The following is a 22,855-nucleotide window of genomic DNA, read 5'->3' on the forward strand; positions in this document are numbered from 1 at the left end:
GAATTAAGCTATTTGAAATCAAATGTAGTCTAGACATGAAATTCTCATGGAAATTGCCATTTCCTATAGCTATTCCTTTAGGGTCTAAAAGTATTGGATACTGCTGTCTTGCAGTGTAGTGCAATTTCTATAGCACACAACAACATTTTAAGACAATGCAAGATAAATAACCCATGAACGCTGTCACTGCTGCCTAGAATCACCATTTCACTTACCATGGGTCTTCCTGAATGTATTTTGGCACTAGCCTTTATGACTCCAAGTAGTTCTTTTCATGTCTTTAACATGTAGATTGCTAGCCTGGGAAAACATTTACCTTTTCTGCACTGCTTTGCAATCCAAATGAACTGCTAGTTCTGTAGCTTTCAGAAGTCATTTAAATTAGTTCCCCAAGCAGGTGAAGCAGTTCCAAGGCAGTTTATAATGCAGATTTTCTATAAGGCTGCATTCCAGCTGTGTTAGATGTGGAAACTTACTGGTATGGGAGCTAGCAGGTAGGCAACCTCCTACTCCGGTCCCTCTGAAAAGTCTTGGTTTTTTATTTTTAATTCAAATTCAGGTAGACATTTTCACACAGAACATTTATGGCCTACTTTAATGGGCACTTTTCTCAGCAGGCTTAGTAAATTGGACACTTAGTTTTTAAAAGTAAGAGACAGTAGGGTTTGTTGCTTCAAGCATTCATTTAAACTGAGATACTTATTTAAATAATGCATAAAGTGCATAAAGGCTTTGTCAGACTGGACTTAAAATGACTTGTATTATTGTTCTCAATATGGAAATCACAAGCAAATCAGGGTCTGACATCTCACTCCACTAGAAAGGAGTAAAAAGAATCTTCTAGTAGTTTTTGCATGAGGGACAAACCACTTCTAGATAGATCTAATAAGAAATTGGTACTGATCTATTCTTGATTTCTTCAGAAGTGATATGTAAGCCAGTAATAGGGAAAGAAAATAAACAAAAGATGCTTCTGGAAGCCTTGAATTTTTTTTGCAATACAGGGCAAAGAGTGGTCATAACCTTTTAGAATCTACATCCCAAAACTTCCAGTGTACTAATAGTCATAGCAAAGCTGTAAGGAGTTGTAACTCTCCTTTACAAGCAGGTTGTGGGGGGAAAGCAGACTCACCAGACAAGTTTTGAATGCTCATGAGAAAGAACAGATTTTCCTTCAAGAAGGTTTTGGAAGAAAATCCTTGAAATCAATCTGTATCAAGTTGATACATGCAAAGGTGAGGAGGACAAAAGCCCTGTCAATCAACTACACTGTGGAGGACTACTGGATGGGAGCAGTTTGATCAAACTGTTTTTTAAGAGAAAACACCAATCTGCTCTAAAACATAAAAATACTTATCAGAAACTAGTAGGGACTATAGCAGTCCTTAAGAAATTATTCTAGTCCACATTGATGAGTCAAATACTGTTTCTCAGAGCTGGAAATAGAAGAGGCACTGATCTCCCTGCTCCTGCTTGCTGTGCTCCAGTAAACGACAGCTGAAGGTGATTTTGGCTGCCCACATCTGTGCTACCTGTCTTGCTGCACTTGTAGAGATCAGCCAGGTGAGAGATGCGAGGGGGCTGTAACTCCTCCAGTCACCCCAGACACAGGGGACAGAGTTCATTCCCAGGTACTCTCCTTCCTCCTTTTGCACAATGTGTTGTGAAGGAATAACCAGGAAACAAAGCGTCCTCCCCCGTGAGCCTTGTGTGCATCTTTGCTTGGGGCAGTGATCTGTTTCTGTGTTTGGGGTAAAGGCCAAGACTTTGAACCAAAGATAGTTTTTGCTAGTCAGTATCATCTGTCATATTCTCTACCCTGTGTTATTCCCTGCAATGACTAATAAAAGCATCAGTATTTTAGAAAAAAAGTGGGCGGAGAACATTAACATGGATTTTGCATGTCTACCACATGAGTAACACCCAGGTGGATTATATTTCCTTAACAGAAAATAAATGTTCTGGCCTGTAAGACACACACTGGTACAAAAAAGTAGTCTGTCATCTGAGAACAAGAAGCCAGATTTTCTGAGATCCAGTGCTCCTGGTGTCCTAAATGAGAAGAATTAAGGAGTCCAGGGAATGCTGGTAAGTGCCTCTTGTCCTCTCCAGTATTTACAGTGGCAAAGTTGGTTAAGTTCCTGTTCTCTGCTGTTGTGGTGAGGATGTGTGCTTCACTCTCTTCTTCCCAAGTGTGCTTTGAACCTGTCCACGTGGAAAGGATCCTTTCCCAGATGACCACATCAGTGCACATGAATAAGCCAGTTTACTTAGAGGCATGATTCCAAACACTCACTGTACTAAGGAACGTGGGCTCATTGGAATAAATCTGCAGACGTGCACCAGTTAATTACCTGTATTGTTTGGGTTTTCACCAGAGACACTTTGGGATGAGATAAGCTTCAGAAGCATCCTGTGCTACTGCTGTTGGTCTAAACTGCAGTTTATATTTCCAAAGCTTTTTTCACTTGGGCTCTGTGAGGAAGGGTGTCTCTCTCACTGCTCATTTGTTGAAGCTGCTGTTTTCATTATGTACATGTGATAAACAGGAATATATCTTTCTTGACATAAACCTATTTCACCCAGATTGATTTTAGCTTTCACATTGGAAGATATAACTTTAAAGTACATTGGCATAGGATGACATAAAAGACAACGAAACATGAATGGCAATCAGGTAATTAGGAAAATTGTTATTTACTGATTTTTTCAATGCCTATTGTCATGGTAGCTTGGCAAGGGATTAGAAAGATTTAAATATAAATTAGATCTGTCATTCTCAAAATGAAAACAAGTTAGTTATTCAAAATTGTAGGGGAAAAAAAAGAAAAGGCAAAAGAGCCTTCTGTGTTGCCTTTAAAAGCTTAGATGTGAGCCCTGGAAAGCACTGAGTGCAAGCCACATTGTAGGAGGCCTCCCAGGGGAGAGTTATGCTGCTCCTCTTAGTATTTTCTTAGCTTGCACAGAGAAGCACAAGTCAGAGGTATCCTTGCATATGCAAATATGCCAGAAGAGGAAAAATAATTGTAACTGCAGGAATGTGATGCTGTGTCCAAACTAAAAGGTTTGCAGAGACAGCAACAGCAGAGCTGCTCTGCAAATGAGGTATGGGACTGAAACCTGCCAGTTTGGTCAATGGCAGCTTTAGGGCTTAGAAGGTGCAGTGTAGAACTATTCCACACTGAGACCATCTCAGGTTCCAAAAGTAGGCCAGGCAAACTAAAAATGTCCTATACTGAACAAATATACTGCAATTTTTCATACTTTACCATTTAAAAATCCAGGCTGGTGTCTCTGTATTTCATTGTACCCTGCAGGTAAACTGCTTTATTTGGAAAGAAGGTAAACACATATTTGGTCTCCATTGCATAATACACACTCACCCACAGAGCATCAGATGCCTCAGTGGACAGCAGGAGCTGTCAGTGGCTTGAACTGCTGTAATACAGAACAGGACGCTGGTGCATTCAGGACATACTTCTGCCTGGAAAGTTTATGCACACATTGGAAGGAAAATACTCTCTCAGGTTAAACAACAGAATTCTCCCAAGCTTCCTGGTTTTCTTGTATGCTTAATGTACATCCTCAGGAGGAGCTCACTGACTTCCATATCTCTCCCCAGTGCTGTGGTTTCCATAGAACAGAAACCTGGTGACAAAGGCCAGAATGAGACAAAGGCCAGAATGAGAACATGTATTCAGGTCAGTTCCCTGACACTGATGCAGATTTGAGGATAGTATGTGCTTTTTGGTCTGATCTCTTGCAGACTCCAGTCCTAGTAAAAAGATTTACAACCTCACTAGCACCTGAAGTGACTCTCTCAGACAAAAGAGGACACAAGTGATAGTTGCTTCTAACGTGCCACCTCTATAGGTAGCTGAACCCCAGATGGGAGGGACTGGATGGAGTTTAGCCATAGCTCTCCAAAAGCAGGTTGAATTCTTTAGGATGGAGCTGGCAAAGAACTGTGGAAAATATATAGAAAATCTTGACTAAAGAGAAATAAGTGATAAAATCAAGACAAAGGCAGTGGACAAAGTAATTCCTAAATGAGGAAAGCAAATCCTAGATGTGCACAGGGCATGCCAAATGCACATGGTGCTGACCAGAACTACCAGTGCAACCTGAGCTCCCATGATTTACCTGCAAGAGACCCAACACTGCCTGGGTCTGACTGCATGGGAGGGCAAAGCTCACCAGTGGCAAGAATCCTGGGAGCAAGTCAGGGAAGTCAGCCCCATCTTCTGAAGGGCTGAAGGAAAAGAGTGCCCAGAGCAGTGTAAATTGGAGGATGAGTTCTGTCCCATGGCCGTGGTGGGTGAGCATGATACAGAGAAAGCCCTTCTGCCTGGGGTTTGTGGAGGTTAGGGTGGTACCTTGGGTTAGTGAGGGTTGGAGGTGGGGATGTGCTGGAATAGGGAAAGAGAAGAGTACCTCAGTGAAGGGTGGGCTTAGGCAAAGGGGACAGACAGGATGAGTGCAGGGTAGGACCTGACGTGTGACTGAGGCTCAGGGGACAGGAGCTGAGAAGCAGGGTACAGGTGCCTTGATGGCCTGCTCTGCTGAGAGATGAAGGGCCTGGTGCCAAGGAGGTGGCATTCATCTCAGTGGAATCCTGGCAGAAGAGCAGGTGATGTGTGGTGAGAAGGGAAGTGAGATCCCACATCTTCAGATAATTCCCCTGCCTCCTATCACTCCACTCCATGTACCCTCAGCCTTGCAATCCAGAGAAGCCAAAATCACAGTGTTGATTTTTGACACTCATTAATAATGGGATTACTTCCTCCATGTTTCATTCTTGGATCAGCTGAGTTCAACCTTTGTTTACACTGCTTGGAAGCTTTCCACCAGCTCTGCCTTTGCACATTATGCATCCTACTTTTTATTTATAGTGTATTGTGGTATTTGAAGATCTTTACCAGCTTCTCTCAGCTGCCAGCTGTGGCTGTTCTATTATTTCATCTTTCCTGCTGCCTCACAGCCAGCAGGAACACTTTGTGTTATATCAAAGTGAAATCAGGAGCCACCCAACAGCCATACTCTTATGATTTGAAGGAGCACAGAAATATTTAGCACCAGGTTATTGGGTTGAATCCAGCTCATTCAGCAGCAACTGGAAATTGTTAATGCCTGCTGACAGGCGGGCAGCTGTGGGGCGTGATACTGGTGGCTCTTCTCCAGTTGCTCATGGACAGATGTCCCCCTTACAAAACCCAACCAAAAACTAACACTGTTGCTGGCAGCCTCAGCAGGGACACAGAGTGGGCAGTGAGGCTGTTCTTACACCGAGCAGTATCTACAAAGAAAAGCCCAAGAGCACTGGAGTGAACAATTTGCAGGCCACCCCTCTGTGAGGCTTGTTGTGGGGATGGGAACCTTCTCTATCAGCAACTCTAAGTCTTGTTTTGAAAGAAATATATTGAATATTTTGATGATAGAAGCCAGGGGGATGTTGCTTGACATTGGAGACAAACTGGTAGGTTTTAACAAGGTGTGAAGAGTGGTTTAAATATTGTTCTCTGCAGCTCTTTGTTTTGTTTCCCATTTCTCTGCAGACCCATTTTTGTAACTCCTCAGGTTCCTTGGCTTTATTCTATTCTGCACCATCACTTCTGCCAAGTACAGTAATGATTCAATGGTTCATTCAAAAGTTGGCAATTATTTCCCTTTATTATTTAATACTGCACCCAGCAAGAGATAGCTTATTCTGTGAGGAAATTCCTATTTGACTAGGGAAGTGAATGCTAGAGTGGTAAAGATGCTGGGTGGGATTTCTGACTGTAAGAATGCTGTGGAGTGGATCCTGCATCACAAAGATGCAGTGTTACAGGAGACAAAACCACTGCTACCTGTGAAGTGGCAAAGCCTTGTAGTCCACAGCTTGGGCTGAAGCACAACTACCACCATGAGTGTCTCTGCAGTAATTTGACCTACATAGTTTAATTACTGTTTATCTTATTTTCCTTGTTTTCCTGACACATAAAGATGGCTGACTATTTTCCATAAAAAAAAAAAAAAAAAAAAAAAACAAAACAAACCAGCAGGTGAAAGAGTTCAATACAGACTAAAACATTTTAGGACCAAATTTCAAAATTTCAAAACTTTATTTTCATTTCTTAATTTTAACCAAATAATATTGATTTAAAGTTCTTCTGCAAAATAAGAGTAATGGATATACTAGCATGTTACTGAAGAATTATAATGTTAAAATGTGTGATTTGAAAAGTTCTATCTTCTTTCTTCATCATAGCAAACTGCTTTAGAATATATTTTCCCATAATTTTAGAATAGTTTTATAAATTAATGCTTTAAAATTATTTTTACTAAATAATTATTTAAAGCTGTTGTTCTATAGTTGACTTTAAAAAAAAAAAGTAGATAGCTGAATATTTTGATTATTTTCTGATTTGGATAATTTATCATTATATACACTTATATAGTAAAAAAATATTACACAAAGAAAACAATGTATGACATCTAAAATGACAAAACCCTTTCAATATAGAAATTACTGCCATGAAACTGAAATTGTTTCCAAAGAAAAAATTGTTTTTATGCCAGGGAAGAAGAAAAATAGTTTTAAAATTGCAATATTGAAAGTAAATTGCAGTATTGAAAGTATAGCAGTGGGTCCACAGTTCAAAACAACTCTAACATGTGGCACTGCCTGCCATCCCTTTGGGGTGGGAAACCCTCCACCAACCCCAAGTGCTGTGTGAGCACAATCAGAGCAGGGAGTTTAATGACAGAGAGTGGTTTGTTGTTTAATTGTACAGCTCCAAGGTTCTGCCTGAATCCCTGTGAGAGCAGTCAGAGGGTCACACATGCATTCAGCTCAGTGATCTCCAAGCAGGGCAATCTTGGTATCTGTTCTCCAGCACAGGATCTCTTCTTGACCTCGTTTCACACTTGGTGTGAATGCATCACCTGGGGGTACTCTAGATTCTGGCAAAGCACAACACAGTTTTGCTCTCCCCATCCCATTTTTTTTAACCTCCATTGGACAAATCCCTGCTACACTGAAAAGCAAAATTAAGGCAAATACAGTTTGCCTTATTTTGGGAAAAAAGGAACTATTTCAAAGAATTTGTTCAGTTAACTACAGAATATGGTGCAAGACTTCTGACAAGTAATGTGTTTTGTACTACTCAACTGCAATCAGCTGTGTCAGGAGACACTTTCATCAACTACCCTATAATTATGTTAAGGCTTTCACCAAATGACAAATCCCAACTGGCTGGGCCAGAGCCCTGCCTTTCTAGAGAAGGGTAATAATTTTGTCCACTCACTGGTTCATTCATTTCAGCAAGTCCTGACCTGTGGATTCACTGAGGTGAGTATTTACTGATTATTTTTATGCTGTTTAAATTTTTACTATTTTAAAATTCAAATCTCACAGAGGGAAGGTAAAATTTCATAGGACTTTCTAGAAAGATTGTCAGGAGTTGTAAGGTAGAACAACCACTTACCTGTGTTACACACACTGAACTGCATCTATCAGCTGAACTGACACTATCAGCTGTTTTTCTCTCAGTGTATTTTAACTTCCTTTTTTCCATGCCAGTGATTCACTGAACTATTATGCACAAAAAAATATTATTAACTGCACATATATAGGTGTCAGAGGTATTGAGTAAAATCTATGTCTCCAGACAAACAAAATTGCTAAAACAACTTTATTTTAGCGAAGTCTTGTTTCAAGCTTTTTTGGCTAAGTCCTTAGTCTAGGCAATTTTTCTCAGGAGGTGGGAATAGGTTTCCTTTACAGGTGTGAGTGTGCTAATAGGGATTTCTGTTTCTTTAGGAATCTAAAGTTTATTGGTATAGACTTACACCTGGGAAAACTCAATATGAAGTTACTTCTCCCTAGTGAATGCTTCTAATCAGGGGTGAAAGAGAAGACACCTGTATGTTTTCAGCCTTTCAACTCAGGTAAATGATATGGTGCAGTGTAATAGTTATTTTTTACATGAAGCCACAGGCAGGCAAGACAACCCACAAAATATGAGGCAAGAGGTTTGAGTCAGAGTTGCATGTAAGCAATGGAGCACGTGCGGGGTAATCTCACACAGGTGAGGGCTGGCACGGGCATCCACTAAAGCGTCTCAGGAGGGAAAGTCAGAGAGTGAGGTGTGGGCAGTGAGAGCCAGGCCTGGCTGCCACACACTGTCCAAGTCCCAGTTCCCACGGCAAGTGGTCTCAACATGTTAAGGTCTCTTAAAACCATTAGACTCCATTGTGTTTCTCAGCTTTGCTGTTTAGTCAGAGTTTGTGAGGGTTTGCAGTTTGTCTCAGAAGAGGATGAGATGGTGGGTCAGCTGTCCCAGCAGTATATCAATAGAGATATCATGAACTTTGCCACCCTAACCAGTGGCAGGCCCAAACAAAAAAAACTCATTTCCTCAGCTCAGAGCCACTGAAAATCCTTTTCCTTAGGCTTTCTCCAAGGGTTATGCTAATATTCTTGCTCAGGCAGGCCCAACTGTGCTTCTTTCTTCTTTTCAGTTGAACTGTTAATTCTCTGCATATCCGTTTCCCAAAACAATGCTCGATAAATGCTAATGCCTCCTTAATAAATCACTGGTTTTCTGCATAGCTTTGTACTCACTTTTGTTTTGAGACTTTGACATCTGTTTACCCATCTCTCCCACTTATCTCCAGGGATGGGTGGCAATTACACAGGCTTCTCAGTGTTAGTAGGTTTATCAAAATAACAAAAGGCTATGTGAGGGCTGTGAAGGAACAGCAGGTGAAAGAGAACACAGTACGAAAGAGAAATCACTCTTGAGGCAAGGTTTATTTCTTTACTGCAGTTTCATATTTTTGTCAGATTGTACTTATTTATATGCAATCGTGAGAGAAAGGAATATGGAATGAATTACAATCCCAGGAGAGGAAGATTAAAAAGAGAGAGCATTCAGGTATTGCAGAAGAGAACTTGAAATGTCACACTGTGAAGACATATGTTAATGTACAAACTGGTATGAGGTTAATAATACATATTTATTTCCACGAATAATTTGCTTTGATGACCCCTCCCCCTGCTACTCAGACCTCCTGTTGCTCTAGCAACACTCTCTATGGAGTGTGGCTACTGAATATCGAGGAACAATTTCATCCATGCAGGTTTCATTTACCCCAGGGGCGTTTCTGCTCCCTTGAAAGGGAACGCACTTATCACCTTTCTCGAAGATTCTATTTTTTTTTCTAAAAAGGATAGCACAATTTTGTGACTCAAACAGTTTCAGATACAGAATTGACTGCTGTGTTAATTTCAATACTGCAGTACTTCCCAGGATTATGCAAAAGCCTGTCCTGGTCTCTTCTTCAGAGCAATCTCACCTTTTCCAAAGGCACAGTAACCTTTGTACAGTGTAAATTTTTTTTCTTTCATAAATCCTAGATTAGAATAATAGTTTCTTGAAGGGGAAATATACTTTTAAACACAGATGTGAAATGATACCTGCTTTGTAAAGAAATGTACTGCAGTTATCTCTGTGCTGCATGTTGGCTTAGAAGGCAAGAATATATATTTTTATGTTCAGTTCAGACTTCTGATTTTCAAAATAGTACTCATAAGGGAGATGATGATCATTAAGTGCTTACTAATAGTGGATTATAATCCTCCATATTATGGGCCACCTTTGATACTGTCTATACACATACAGGTGTATAACATTGCCTTGTTTGGAAGAGCTCCCTGAGAAGATCTAGGGAAGTGCTTAGGAAAACTGTTCTTGTACTGCAGGATGCACAGTGATCTGCACTAGAGTCCTTTGTAAATGTTGCTGTCCACAAGAATTTAGAATTATACTGGAACACATGATGCTGCACAAAATATGACACTGGGCATCTTAAGTAATATCCCTAGTGGATGTTGGACCAGGTGACCTTTAAAGGTCCCTCCTAACTCAAACCCTTCTATGGCTATGAAAATTTGACCTCCTACTTTGAGAAGTAGTCAGAACAAAGAATAGGCTGTATATACAAGCCCAAAGAAAATTGGGTTTGGGGCTTTTTTTTTTTGTGATCTTTTTTTTTTAAGGCTTCTAATTAAAATTATTGAAAAGGTTTCAGCGTAGTATCGTGAAAATGTATTTAACTAAAAAGAACCCAAAGAAAACTACTAGGTGCTTTTAAAAACTGGGCTGTGATTTTCCCAGTATTCTAAGTTGGGATAGCACTGGTGTAATACAGTGATCCAAATATGCCTCCAGGTTGTTCTTGCCTTTAATTAGCTATATATTAATAATCTATATTAATGATTCAAATATGCTTTCAGGCTGTTCTTGCCTTCAATTAGCCATATATTAATGGTAAAGATACAATTATATTTTTAAATTCTATACTGATGGCTAATGTATTTTTCTTGCTATGGAGAATATGTTTGGGCTTGTTTTGCCACAAAATACTAGAGATTCAGCAGACAGTGAATGTTTTGCAGGGTAATCTTAGTGAGATAGAATACTTTACAGTCACACATGACTGACTATTTTGTCCCTGATTCCTCTGCAATGGAAACTGTTATTATAAAATCTGGGTTCTGCCAAACCTATTTAAACAGAGTACAGCAAAGGAAATTTTTCCAAGTACTCTTGGAAATGTGTTCAGATAGTTTATTTAGCTAACTTGCTAAAAAAAAAATCAGAATATCAATTAACATAATATCAATTAACAGATAATTAACAAATAATCAATTAATTAATTCTTAATAATGGTATTAAGAATTTTTATAAAATTAAAAATTAGAACTTGCAAGAGAAAAAAGAGAATGAAAAGTATAGAGATTTTACTAAATACATGAAAGAAATCCTGGAACAGTGCAGCAGTCATCATAAGAGTAAGAAAATAATTGGGTAAGTTTAGTAAAAATTTATATTTTAACTAATTTAAATAAAACAAGTTAAAACCATATAGTTAACTCATTTAAAATATTAAAAAGTTGTTTGACTACTTTTGTATAGGTATTTTTAAGGAGACTTGTCTACAATGTGGATGCTCAGGTCCTGATCTTTACATCACGGGAATATTTTGATTTTTTTTTTTTCCACAGGCAACAGTCAGGAATGCTGGCAGAAATTTTCAGGAGGTTTTTTTCAGGTCCTCATGTACTCATTGCCCTGTACTCAGTTATGGGAGTAACCAATGATGAAAGAGATGACTTGGCAGTTCTTGATGATAAGGACAGCCACAGCATTGGGGTGGTTTGACAAGCATCTCTTAAATCAGACATGCTGACTAAACCAGCCAGTTTTGCTGGTTCATGTACCTAATTATGAAAACCCCTTCCTCTCCTCTATATCAGCTGAGGCATTTTCAACCTCAGCAATTCATTACGTGGCCTCATTAACAGTTGCCTTAGCCCAGCTGAGAAGAATCTACTGAATTGAGGGTGGAGTTTAAAACCACTGTCAAGATCAGTGCTTACCAAATGATGACTTTACAGAGATGTCTAGCTTAATGTGCTTGTAACAATGAGGCCACATCCTCTATGCAAATATCACCCTTCACAGGTTAAACCTGCCATCAGCAGTGTTACACAGATGGTTCATACTTCCAGAGGTGGACCTGCTTTCTGCGGAGCTTTCTGTTCCTCACAAATGTTCATGTTATCATCACAACACCCATGTGTGTTTGTGTTAACTGAGTGTCATTGCCTCTTTATGAAATACCAAAAATGACACAAATAGGGAATGCAATACAACTACAAGGTTATGCTTCCCTTTCTTCTGTGTCTGTTTCATGACTCTGATACCTGTTTGTAATGAACAAACAGCCTCTAGCCAGAACGTAAATCTCAAAAAAGAGCAGCAGGGTTTAATTGGAAGTTGCAACAGTGATACCGTTCCCTTCATCCAGAAAGATCCCTCCAGAACAGAATGGAAGGGAACGGGGCATTTCCCACAGTAGCACCACTGGGCCACCCAAGGACAGCAGGACAGATACCAGACACATTGACTGTTTTCCACTGATCTATAAAAAATACATGTGCTGACCTCAGAGAGCTCTTTCCCAGCAGTGTGAGCTGATTTGATCCTATTTAGAGAGACTGTGTATGGCTGTATCAGTATCGTCGGTAACTTTAGAAAAATCCTTTGGATTCTCCTTCAGGTTTCTTCCAAGTTTAAATACATTAGCATTTATTATATACTTACTCTGCTCCTCAGAAGTGTATTCCATCTCTCCTTAGGACTTAATCAGTGCTGACATCTTCATAGAAGCTAGAATTGAGTCCTTAGACATTTGTACAACTTTACATTTTTGTAACCTTCAGATAAAGGAAAATAAAAAGCATCTTCTCCCGAGAACCTAAGTTACACTGTCTAATACTTTATTTTGTCTGTAACATCAAGAGTTATTTCTACACTGAAGTAGCTAGTGTTTATATGAAAACAAAAGAAAAAGGAATAAATCCTTAAATATTCTGGTCCTATCTGCATTCTTGACCATATACCTTACATCACAGCCTCAGGCATTTAAAGACTTAAATGCAAAGATTCAAAGAGCTAGATTCTTCTGTCCCATAAAAACCTGCAGTTCTACATGCCAACTTCCATATCCATGTTTTTTTTGGCATAGGGAAAAGACCAGCCAATTCTCACATCTGTATTTTTTGTTATTATTATGTCATTAATTAATAGGCAATATCATACTGTTGGCGATGAAAGGAACAGTTAATAAACACATGAGGAGTATGTAATCTGTAATCTAAAATAACTACACTGATGATCTTGGCACAACAAACAAGTGTTTTTACATGCTGTTGTTCAACAAGACAGCACAGTTCAGTGACACTCACCTTCTTCCTTAGAAGTCGTGAAGAGCACACCTGCTTTCGTGTGCTCAAACTAAAACAGTGGAAGTGCAAAATTTTACAGACTCCTGTTTGAAATTCAGTAAGTGTAATTAACACTACTAACATAGATAACATCAGATACTCTTTTTGTTTATTGGCTTAAGTTTAATGTTAGCAGATTTGACTTGACTAAGCAATGTCTAATTATATCAAGGCTGAATGTGGACTCTCATGTCTTATTTTCATAAAAAGCCTCAAAGCTGAATTCCTCTAATGTTTAGTGGCAAGCTTTGAATGGTATGACTACTGCTTTTTGATGCACTACACCATCCATTTTGGTGGATTGTGTCAAGTCCAAGGGTATGTATGTATAATACTTCTTTTTTTTGTTTGTTTTCAGACTCTCTTTGGTCTAGTGGAACCTTTTCAGAGTCCACTTTTTCAGGGACATGTGGCATGGCCTGAATCCATGACTGTGTAGTTACCAAAACACAAGAGCACACTTGCACTTTCAACCATGTCTGTTTCTGCAGTCCAGTTTATGCCGTGAAAAATGATGCAATAATTAAGCCAAGAAAATTAATATGATTTCCTGTAATGCTTAACCTTTACAAAGTTTATTAAAGTCAAAGCTTTTTCCCTAGACAAAAGGCACTTACCTGACTGGAAGTACATATTGATGGAGCTATTCCACGAACAATTAGTGTTAATATATTGTAAAGTAAATGACTTTTTGACAGGCAGAAGGGCAGCTTTCTGACTCAGCTCACTTAGACCACCATCAAGGAGACTGAAGAGAGTAACATTTATCAGGGCTGTCATTGTTATGCTGGGATGAAGGCAATCCTTTTAACTGGACACTATCACATAAAATAATCTGTGAACTCATACTCAGTAGAGTACATCACAGTAAGATTTGGGGGAAAACCATTTCCCAGTAAACTGTTACATTTAACTTTGCAAAATTAGCCAATAATAAATGAGTTCTAGCAAGACCAGTAAACGTAACATTCCAAACAATATTTTCCTCTTTTCCTATACATCAAGTCAGTCTGTTACTGTAATCCACTCATAAAAACAACCTTACAGGAACAAATAATAAAGTTTGTGTTTTGTAGTTTTATGACTTCAGTGGGGGCAAGAAATATCTTATAATCAAAGCCAGAGGAACAGAAAAAGCCAAACTACTCCTACAGCTTCTTTCTGAGGTCTTCCCACTTATGATCAGACTAATCACATAAAAGATCACTGTCCTGGCAAATGCTGGTGTGTATCAGCTGGTTATGTGTGAAAATTTATTTAATTTCAATAAGCTGTATTTGCATAAGTGGAAAAAGTATTTCTGCAGAATTTCAGTACAGAATTCTTTGAGTTTGTCCTGGAAGTCTCAATCTGTATTCTCTCAGGAAGTGTCACTTAGGATAATGCAGAAGCCAGGAAGAGAGATGCTCTGGTGTACCTCATAGTTACAAACAGGAAACGTGAAGGCTGGGTCTTGGCTGTAGGGATTATGAGATGGTGGAGTTCAGGATCATGAAAAGAGGCAACAAAGGAAATGGCAAGATCATAACAACTGCCTTCAGGAAAGCACATTTTGCCATCTAGAGATCTAGAGGCATCAGCTTGGAAGAATTCCTTGGGAGACAGCCCTGGAGAGAAGGGACCAGGAGCTGACTGATTTTAAAGAATCACCTTTTCCAAGCTCAAAAATCTCCACATTCAGGAAATCAAGAAATGGCAGGATAAGCTCTTGGCAAAGCTGAGACATAGAAAGAAAGCACACATGAGGTACTAGCAGGAACAACTGAACAAGAACCACAGTTTGAGCTGTTGGTATCTGGTTAAGAAACCCAGAGCCCACCTAGAGCTGAATCTGGCAAGATGTGAGAAGGGCTTCTAGAGGTATAGAAGCAGCAGAAGACAAGAAAAATGTGGGCCTAGTACTGGCTGGAGATGCAGTAGCAAAGGACAAGCAAGGTCAGGAACATCTATGCAGACTGGACACACACAAGTTTATGGGACATAATGGCATGTGCCTGGAAGAAGTGGTATGTGCTGAAGAAGCTGCTGATGTCATTGTAAAGTCACTCTTGATAATCTTTGAATAGTCACAGTGACTGGGGAAGGTTCCAAGGTCTAGAAGAAAGCAAATGGAACTCCTTTCTTAAAAAGATTAAAAAAAGAGCAACCAAAGAACTACAAGCTGGTCAGATCAGCCTCACCCCAAACCCTGGGAGGCTGAGAGAGCAAATAATCCTGGAAAACATTTACATTAGGAACGAGAATGTGATTGCAAGTAGTCAGCATGGATTAACAAAGAGAAAATTAGGCCTGCCCAACCTAGCAGCCTTCTCTAAAGAGATGACTGGCTTGGTGGACAAGGGGAGACATTGGATACTGTTCATTTTATCAAGGCTTTCAACAGAATCTCCTGTAATGTTCTCACTGATTAAGTACAAGCCAGATAACTGGACAGTGAAACTGAAAACTGGCTGAACTGTCAGGCTCACAGGGTTGAGATCAGTTCAGGATCTACAGCTGGAGGCCCATCAAAGTCCAGCTGGAAGCCTGTTTCTAGAAATGTACACTAAGGCTTCATACTAGGTCCAACATTATATAACATCCTGATTATTTCCTGGAGAAGAGTGTTCCTGTGGCAAGTTTACAGATAATCCAGACTTGGGAGTGGTTGATATGCCACAGGATCATGCTGTCATTTAGAGGGACCTCCCCAGACACCTTATGAAGTCCAATGTATGAAAACATTGAGCCCTACACCTGGAGAGTAATAACCCCATGCACCAGTACAGGCTTGTCAGCTGAATGGCTGGAATGAAGTTGTAGAGTAGGCTCCACAAAGTTGACTGGATTGAGTAATGAATCTTTGCAGCAATGAAGACCAACAGCCTTTTGGGTGGCATTAACAAGAGTATACACCACCAACAGGCCAAGCACTGCATTTATTCCTTCTCTTTAGCACTGATGATGCCAAATCTGGAGTGTTGTGTCCACAACTGAGCTTCTCAGTACAACAAAGCAATGGGCATACTGGAGCAAATCTAGCAAATTGCTCCAAAGATGAATAAGGGATTTTAGCATTTGTCATATGAGGAGACATGAGAGAGCCAAAATTGTTCAGCTCAGAGGAGAGATGGCTTTTTCCTGCTGTCACCTCTGGGCAGCTGTGGGAAATGCATGCAGACAGCTTTTCTACAAGTTTCATCAAGCAGATGTCATGCAAATGAGGTACTGCTCTTGAAGCAGTTTAATTGAACAGAGCCACACCTTCTTTCCTGGTAATTGGATCTACGATCCAAGTTTGGTTTAGCAGGGTTTCTTTACTTATCACATTAGCATGTGGAATGATGAAATATCTGCATGAATGTTTAGATTTCAAGCCATCTGCTGATTCTATACAAAAATTTGTAGATTCCACTCCTGGCTGAATTCAATAAATACAAACTAAAATATGATTTGTTTTTTTCTCTTGAATCTGTCCTTGGAGATTTTACATTGCCAGCCACTCCATGGCCCACTTCATGATGACCCCTATATTTTTGTGTACACTCTTATATAACCCTTACATACTCTATTGCCTCATATCAAGGCCTCTACAGAAAGTGACAGACTGAGGTTTGAACCATTTCAAAATCAGAAGGAATGAATATTTAGGAGTTACTGCACAGAGAATGCTTTAGCTAGTGGGATTCTATGTAAAAGCTGATGCCTGCACTGAGGCTGTCACCCATAAATGTGACTGCTCATTGAGGGTGTACGGACAGCCTCAGCTTTCCTACTGAACTACACCCCTGGGCAGACCTTGACTCAGGGCCACTTAATCTGTACATCTCAAATGGCCTGAAATAACATACAGCCAGCCATATACCAAAGTGATTCACAGGTGTTTGAACCTGCTTAAAAGAGGCCTGGACAGAAGATAGAGTGCCTACAATATTTCAGATATCTCACTGAGTTAAATGAGTATCCATCGATTGGTTTTTCGCAAGTGCAAAACAGCTCAGGTTTGTTTTATATTATCTTGTATCTTCCCTTAAGGACTCTGTAAATTTAACAAATGAAGGATCAGAACTTTATTTTGATGTAGGTGAGAAATATTATATTGCTGTTGATTAAAAGAAGTCACTGTGAAACTGCTCATTTTTACAGACATTTAACTGACACATTCTGGAGTACTTCTGAGCACACTTACTCTGATCTATGAGCCACTGAATACTGTTCCACTGCCTGTTTTAAATCTAGTTTTTTTTAAAGCTATTTTTTAGGCATAAAACTGACAGTGGAATAGTACAGTTTATTTCTCTATGGTTGTACATTGTTCTTTTCCTTCAAAGGGTAATTGTATTCAAGCATTACAATATATTCAATATTAGCAATGGCACTTGTTTCAAGGTTAGAAATTAAATACTTATAATTTCTTACTTCACATTTGCTTATTTTTCTGCATTAGGTCTGAGAAGTTGTTGGAAAGTTTCCTGCAGCCTGAAATGACAGACAGCCTTGTAAAAAGGACACCCCTATTTCACGACCAAGGAATATTGCTTAATAGGTATTAATCTGAAGAAGTATATTTTACAATAAAGTTTTTGACAGACTGCCAACCTTCTGAACACCCAGAAAGCATTTAATTTTTGTCTGATCAGAAGCACCTAATGTCACTGCACATGCTACAATGGAAATTGTGAGACAAAGTTTTGGCATCTGTGTTACCTGTACATACCCTGTAGCATCTGGTGTGGTGTTTGCCACTCTTCTAGTTTCTTGCTGCTCATCTCTGAAAATAAGAGCTCGTCCACTTGTTTCTAATTCACCTTTCCTTTCTATCTGGAATGCTCCTACAGAACTTTGTACTAAAAAGACTGGAGTGCAGCTGGACATGAAATTATTTTCTCTAATTGGAAGTACACTAAAGACATCCATTGGGCAAAACGTCACTCTCTTCTATCCAGACAGGCTTGGATACTACCCTCACAAAAATGAAGTCACAGGAGAGGCATTCCATGGAGGACTCCCTCAACTCTCACTGCTGGAGAATCATTTAAAAAAAGCCAAAGAGGACATCCAGTTCTACATTCCTTCAGATGAACAGCTTGGATTGGCTGTCATTGACTGGGAAAACTGGAGACCGCTGTGGATAAGGAACTGGGGATCAAAAGATATTTATAGACAGGAATCCATTGAGTTAGTTCAGCAGAGAGACCTCAGTCTATCCGAAGCCGAAGCCAGAACTAAAGCTAAAATTGAATTTGAATTTGCAGCAAAATCCTTTATGTTGGAAACTTTGAAGCTGGGCATAGAAACGAAACCAAATCGTCTGTGGGGATATTACCTTTTTCCAGACTGTTATAACTACGATTACAAAAAAAACCCCCACAATTATACAGGAGCCTGTTTAGATATTGAAATAGAAAGAAATAATGAGCTTAAATGGTTGTGGGAGAAAAGCACAGCACTTTATCCATCTATCTATCTAGAGACAGCCTTAAAGTCTTCCAGAAATGCTCAACTCTTTGTTCGCAACAGAGTTCAGGAAGCCATTAGAAATTCCTATGTCTCTAACTCTAGACATCCCCTTCCAGTTTTTGTATATACACGTCCAGTATTCACAGATGTCTCTGAGGAATATCTCTCTGAGGTGAGTGAAGCTAGACCTTAAAGAATTCAAATTTATATGGCAAAAAATCACCAGGTGACACTAATTTAGCAAATATACTAACTTGCATCAGAAAGAAGTGTGCAATTTTGTCTAAAAAATTAAATTAATCCATCAAAAAAATTTGACCAAACGAAACACTAAGAGGTCTATTTTCAAACTGTTCTCATTATAGTTATCAAATAGTGTTTTATTCTCTGAGTTGTCCTCACATGTAACAAAATATTGCAAAACTAGAAAACATACTTAGCACACCTGGTTAGAGAAAAGAAATATGAGTAAAGCTTTGCAAAGAGAATTTGCAATACTGGGCTCACCTACTGCCTGCTTTTTAGGTTACAAGAAAAAAATATGAAACAATGGAGTCTTTCTTTCCTTAAAACAAGTTTAAAGCTAGTGAAAAAAATCTGTTCTTAGTTGTACTGAAGTACAAAAATGGTATTTCAACATGTCATGGGTTAGTTAAGTTTAGGCTCTGATTAAAATCCAATCATCTTATTGCAGTTCTGGCTATATTTCCCATCACATTTTTATAGACACCCACCCCATCAGAGATGCCACCATTCTGGGAAATCTCTTGTTGTTGTTCCAGCCCATGAGGAAGGGGAAGTTAGAGTCCTGGTGATGGCATTCTACCTGGTGTCCTCCCACATTCTGGACAGAGCATTAGCAAGTGTTGCCCCCAGTTCTGTGGATACTTTCAGGGAGCCAGGGGTGCTTCAGGGGCCCTGCTGGGATCCCAATTAATAATTGAAATCCTATAATCTTTACATTAGATTTGTGTGTATGTGTGTTGTGCCCTACGGTAACTTTCTTTTTTATTGTTTTGTCATTATCATAGTCCTCTCCCATCCCATATATGCCTTAACATTTTCTATGACTGGTCTAAGAGCTGACCCGAAAGGATAAATGAAGAGAAAAAAATTTCCCAAATCAGTTTCTATAAAAGACCAGAGATATTCTCTGGAAAAGTGAGGTTCCTACTGTTGAAAGCTCTTTCTCTTGCATCTTTTCTGTTTTAGCAGTTTGTGGTAATAGAAATTAAGTTTAAAATAAAAAAAAAAAAAAAAGCTGTGCTTTCCAGTATTTCTATCCCATAGCATTACTGAAACCAGTTGCTACCAACTCTGAGCAGCCAGGAGGCAATGAAGCAAAATAAGCTGTAACATGGCTGGAGGAGTGTATGTCATATGCCTAAGCACTGGCTCAATTTTACAGCCTTGTTTTCAACCAGATGACATATATAAATCGGATATTGTTGGCAACATTTTCTGGTATCACCTGTGCAATCCAATTCCAGGATAAAATTATGCAATTGAGAGTAGGACATTTGCATTGTGTATCATTGCTTGCTGTCTTCAAAGTAGTTATTGCGGATAGGTCATTTACTATATGCATTTTTTCATTTGCCCTTATGTTATAAGTTACTTACATTTATATGATTCTTAGCATATTTTCCTTCAGGAAGACCTGGTAAATACCATTGGAGAATCTGCTGCACTGGGTGTTTCTGGAATTGTGATTTGGGGTGGTATGAATTTAACAAAAAATAAGGTATGCTACATCAATTATTATATGAAATTTTTAAAGAGAAATAAAGTAAAAAGGATGTAAAACATTTTGATCACTTACATCTTCTACATTTAAAATGATGACTCCATATTAGCAGCAGTTTCTTGTAGTCAAAACCCAAGCATATCTGAGGCTCATTAAGGTTATCATTGGCTATGCAGAACAAGAGTTCAATCTTTCAATGTCTCAGTTCTGTTGACTCTGGGTAACTGGGCAAATTACTATGATAACCACAGGCAAGTTAGCACTTGTTTAATTAGTATACAAAAGAATTCCTAAATCTTCACTTCATTTTAGTAATGAGGTAAAGAAAAAATTATGTGGGCTTGCCCAGAACAATTTTTAGAAGACCCTTCTGCTTTTTGGAGTGGTGAATTTTGCAACAATAGGAGAAGTCAGTCTGTAAAAGTTCAGCCCTAGCCTGTTCTGTGTGTTGCAAATACTACTTTGATTAATTTCATTGTATGAAACATCTGAGTCAGAAGAAAAAGCCTCTAGTTTGTTTTAGGAAGGGGAAATACATCGTTTGAGACTGTTACAAGGATGTTCTCATAATTCTTTCCAGGTAGTTCATTCATAACCAGGCAAGTTAGATTTAACAAACTATTGTATGGGAAGACTTGTGAAATCTTCTGAGTGCAATAGTGCAATGAACCAAAATGCTTCATCTCTGCCAAACCTCCTGCCACAGAAAGCATGGCAAAATACACCTCCACAGCTCTGTAAGGTTGTTATTCCCCAAAGCATGATACCTGGACTTTTTTGTATGTGCCAGCCTTTGAGAAAGGATATCAGTTACACTTGGAACTTTTCTGCCCATTATCTAATATCAGAATATAGATGATCAGCAACTTTTATTGTCTTAATTTTGAGATTCCTGTGAGGAAAAAAAAAACCTCTCCACAGATCAGTCAGACTATATATTTGTAACACTAATTGCACCTGATTTTTTTAAAGCTTTCACAGTCACTAGCATTTCCGCAATTAAATATTTCTGTAAGCCTCATTTCTGCATCAACCAAAATTTCTTGGAAGTATTTATATATATACCTAAACGAAAACTAAAAAACCTACATACATCTTAGATTCACCAAAGTGATCTCCATGGGAATAAATATTAGGCGCATCTACATGCAGTACTGGGCAAATGCCCATAATGTCAGAAACAAAGAGAGAGCTCTCAAACCTTCTGGTTATTAAACTGTGACAAGAATGCACAGAACATATGCCAATTTAATGATCAGTTAGAACAATCAATTGTCTTAGCATACCTTCAATTTGACCATCCAACCACAATTCTTTTCATTTAAAAATGCCATGAAAGGTCCCACCCTGTAGCCAAGCTATTCAGGTCAGGGGAAAGCTGAAAAGTCTCAGAGACTACACGATAGAAAAAGTATTTGTTTAGACTGAAGTAGTGTGAGTTTTTTTCCCAGACTCATTCAAACTATTTAAGACTTAAAAAAGAACTTCAAGTCCTCATGAAACGTCTTTAAATACATCTGATTCAAAAAACTGCATAAAATATAGATAAAATGAAAGCTTAAAGACAATTGCTTTCTGATCTAACTGCTTTTTGTAACATCTCCAGCAACTACACAACATGAATTTGCTAAGATCCTTGAATTTTATAAGAGCTTCTCAGATAAATTTGCTTCCAACAACAACTTATAGCTATTATCAAATCCTCAGGGGAAACATTTATAGACATATACTGTGGTATTGTTATTAGAATGACAGCATTTTAATGCTTTCCATACTAAACTGTGGAGGTGTAATGCTCTTTTCACAGAACACCTGTAGAACTCTGGACAACTACCTCAGGAGGACTTTGACCCCATACCTCATCAACGTCACAATGGCAGCCAGAATATGTAGCCAAGTGCTATGCCAAGACTCTGGTGCTTGTGCACGGAAAAAATGGAATTCCAGTGACTATCTTCACTTGAACCCTAAGAATATTGCAATTCAAATGACAAAGGATGGAAAATACACTTTACAAGGGCAACCATCATATCGGGATCTGCAAACATTCATAGAAAAATTTGATTGCCACTGTTATGCAGGGCACAGCTGTGAACCTAATGCTGATATAAATGACATCCATTACCTCCATGCTTGCATTTCAGAAGATATTTGCATTCAGATATCCTTAAATTCTGAGAGTAAGGTGACATTATCTACACATCCTGAAGTAGAAGATTTCCAATCTACCTTTGGAAATAATATACTTAATATAACAACTGCAGAATATAATAACACTGTTACAACTGCCAGTAGCTATGATTTAGAAGAAAATGATACTCGTACTTTCAGTAGTTCTTCATCCTATAAGATAAGGATGTTTAGTCTGTTTCACTTAATTCTCCTTTTGAGAACCTTAATACAAATGATCCATGAAAGTGAGAATATCCTTTTCCTTGACTATATTTGAAATTCTCAAGGTTTTTTTACAAAACAAACAAACTAAATAATTCCTGAAAGGCTTATGGTCTTATCAGGTAACCTTTTATAATCCACAGGTACCACTTCAGCTTGAATGTATTTCCTCAGTTTAGTTCTATAAACTACTATCTGTGCCAAAGAGATATTGGTCTATATAAATACTGACTATGCTATACGAGAGGATAATCCAGAATAAAAACCATTTTTTTACAGTTTACATTTTTAACCGTTATATTTGGAAAAAAGTAATGGTTGACAATGCACTTTTGTCTACTTCAAGTTAAGACAGTTAAATATATAATATGCAAAATAAGTCATCAGACTTGGTGCTCTATGCAAGAATTAATTTCATTCCATATGAATGGAATTAT

At 38.6% G+C, this 22,855-nt stretch overlaps 1 protein-coding gene and 2 long non-coding RNA genes across 3 annotated transcripts; all 3 read left to right on the forward strand.

Moving 5' to 3' along the window:
• Positions 1 to 1,115: 1,115 nt before the first annotated feature.
• Positions 1,116 to 2,024, forward strand: LOC135457857 (uncharacterized). The gene is made up of 3 exons (XR_010442783.1): positions 1,116 to 1,235; positions 1,435 to 1,563; positions 1,950 to 2,024. It is a non-coding gene; the product is annotated as an uncharacterized LOC135457857 (long non-coding RNA).
• Positions 2,025 to 7,240: 5,216 nt separating this feature from the next.
• On the forward strand, positions 7,241 to 12,505 carry LOC135457850 (uncharacterized). Its single transcript, XR_010442781.1, has 3 exons — positions 7,241 to 7,333; positions 7,805 to 7,932; positions 11,054 to 12,505. It is a non-coding gene; the product is annotated as an uncharacterized LOC135457850 (long non-coding RNA).
• A 4,957-nt stretch (positions 12,506 to 17,462) lies between these two features.
• SPAM1 (sperm adhesion molecule 1) lies at positions 17,463 to 22,473 on the forward strand. The gene is made up of 3 exons (XM_064733701.1): positions 17,463 to 18,449; positions 19,932 to 20,021; positions 21,832 to 22,473. Exons 1-3 carry the CDS (start codon positions 17,487 to 17,489, stop codon positions 22,471 to 22,473), a joined length of 1,695 nt encoding a protein of 564 aa, XP_064589771.1. The 5' UTR covers positions 17,463 to 17,486.
• The last annotated feature ends 382 nt before the right edge of the window (positions 22,474 to 22,855 follow it).

Source organism: Zonotrichia leucophrys, chromosome 1A (assembly GCF_028769735.1).
Source record: "Zonotrichia leucophrys gambelii isolate GWCS_2022_RI chromosome 1A, RI_Zleu_2.0, whole genome shotgun sequence".
Classification (NCBI taxonomy): domain Eukaryota; kingdom Metazoa; phylum Chordata; class Aves; order Passeriformes; family Passerellidae; genus Zonotrichia; species Zonotrichia leucophrys.

Excerpts from the sequence above, each read along its gene's own strand:
- SPAM1 (XM_064733701.1), top strand. The coding sequence starts at position 17,487 with ATGGAAATTGTGAGACAAAGTTTTGGCATCTGTGTTACCTGTACATAC. Across the intron at positions 18,450-19,931 it reads CTGAGGAATATCTCTCTGAG|GAAGACCTGGTAAATACCAT; the intron begins GTGAGTGAAGCT and ends ATTTTCCTTCAG. Across the intron at positions 20,022-21,831 it reads TGAATTTAACAAAAAATAAG|AACACCTGTAGAACTCTGGA; the intron begins GTATGCTACATC and ends CTCTTTTCACAG.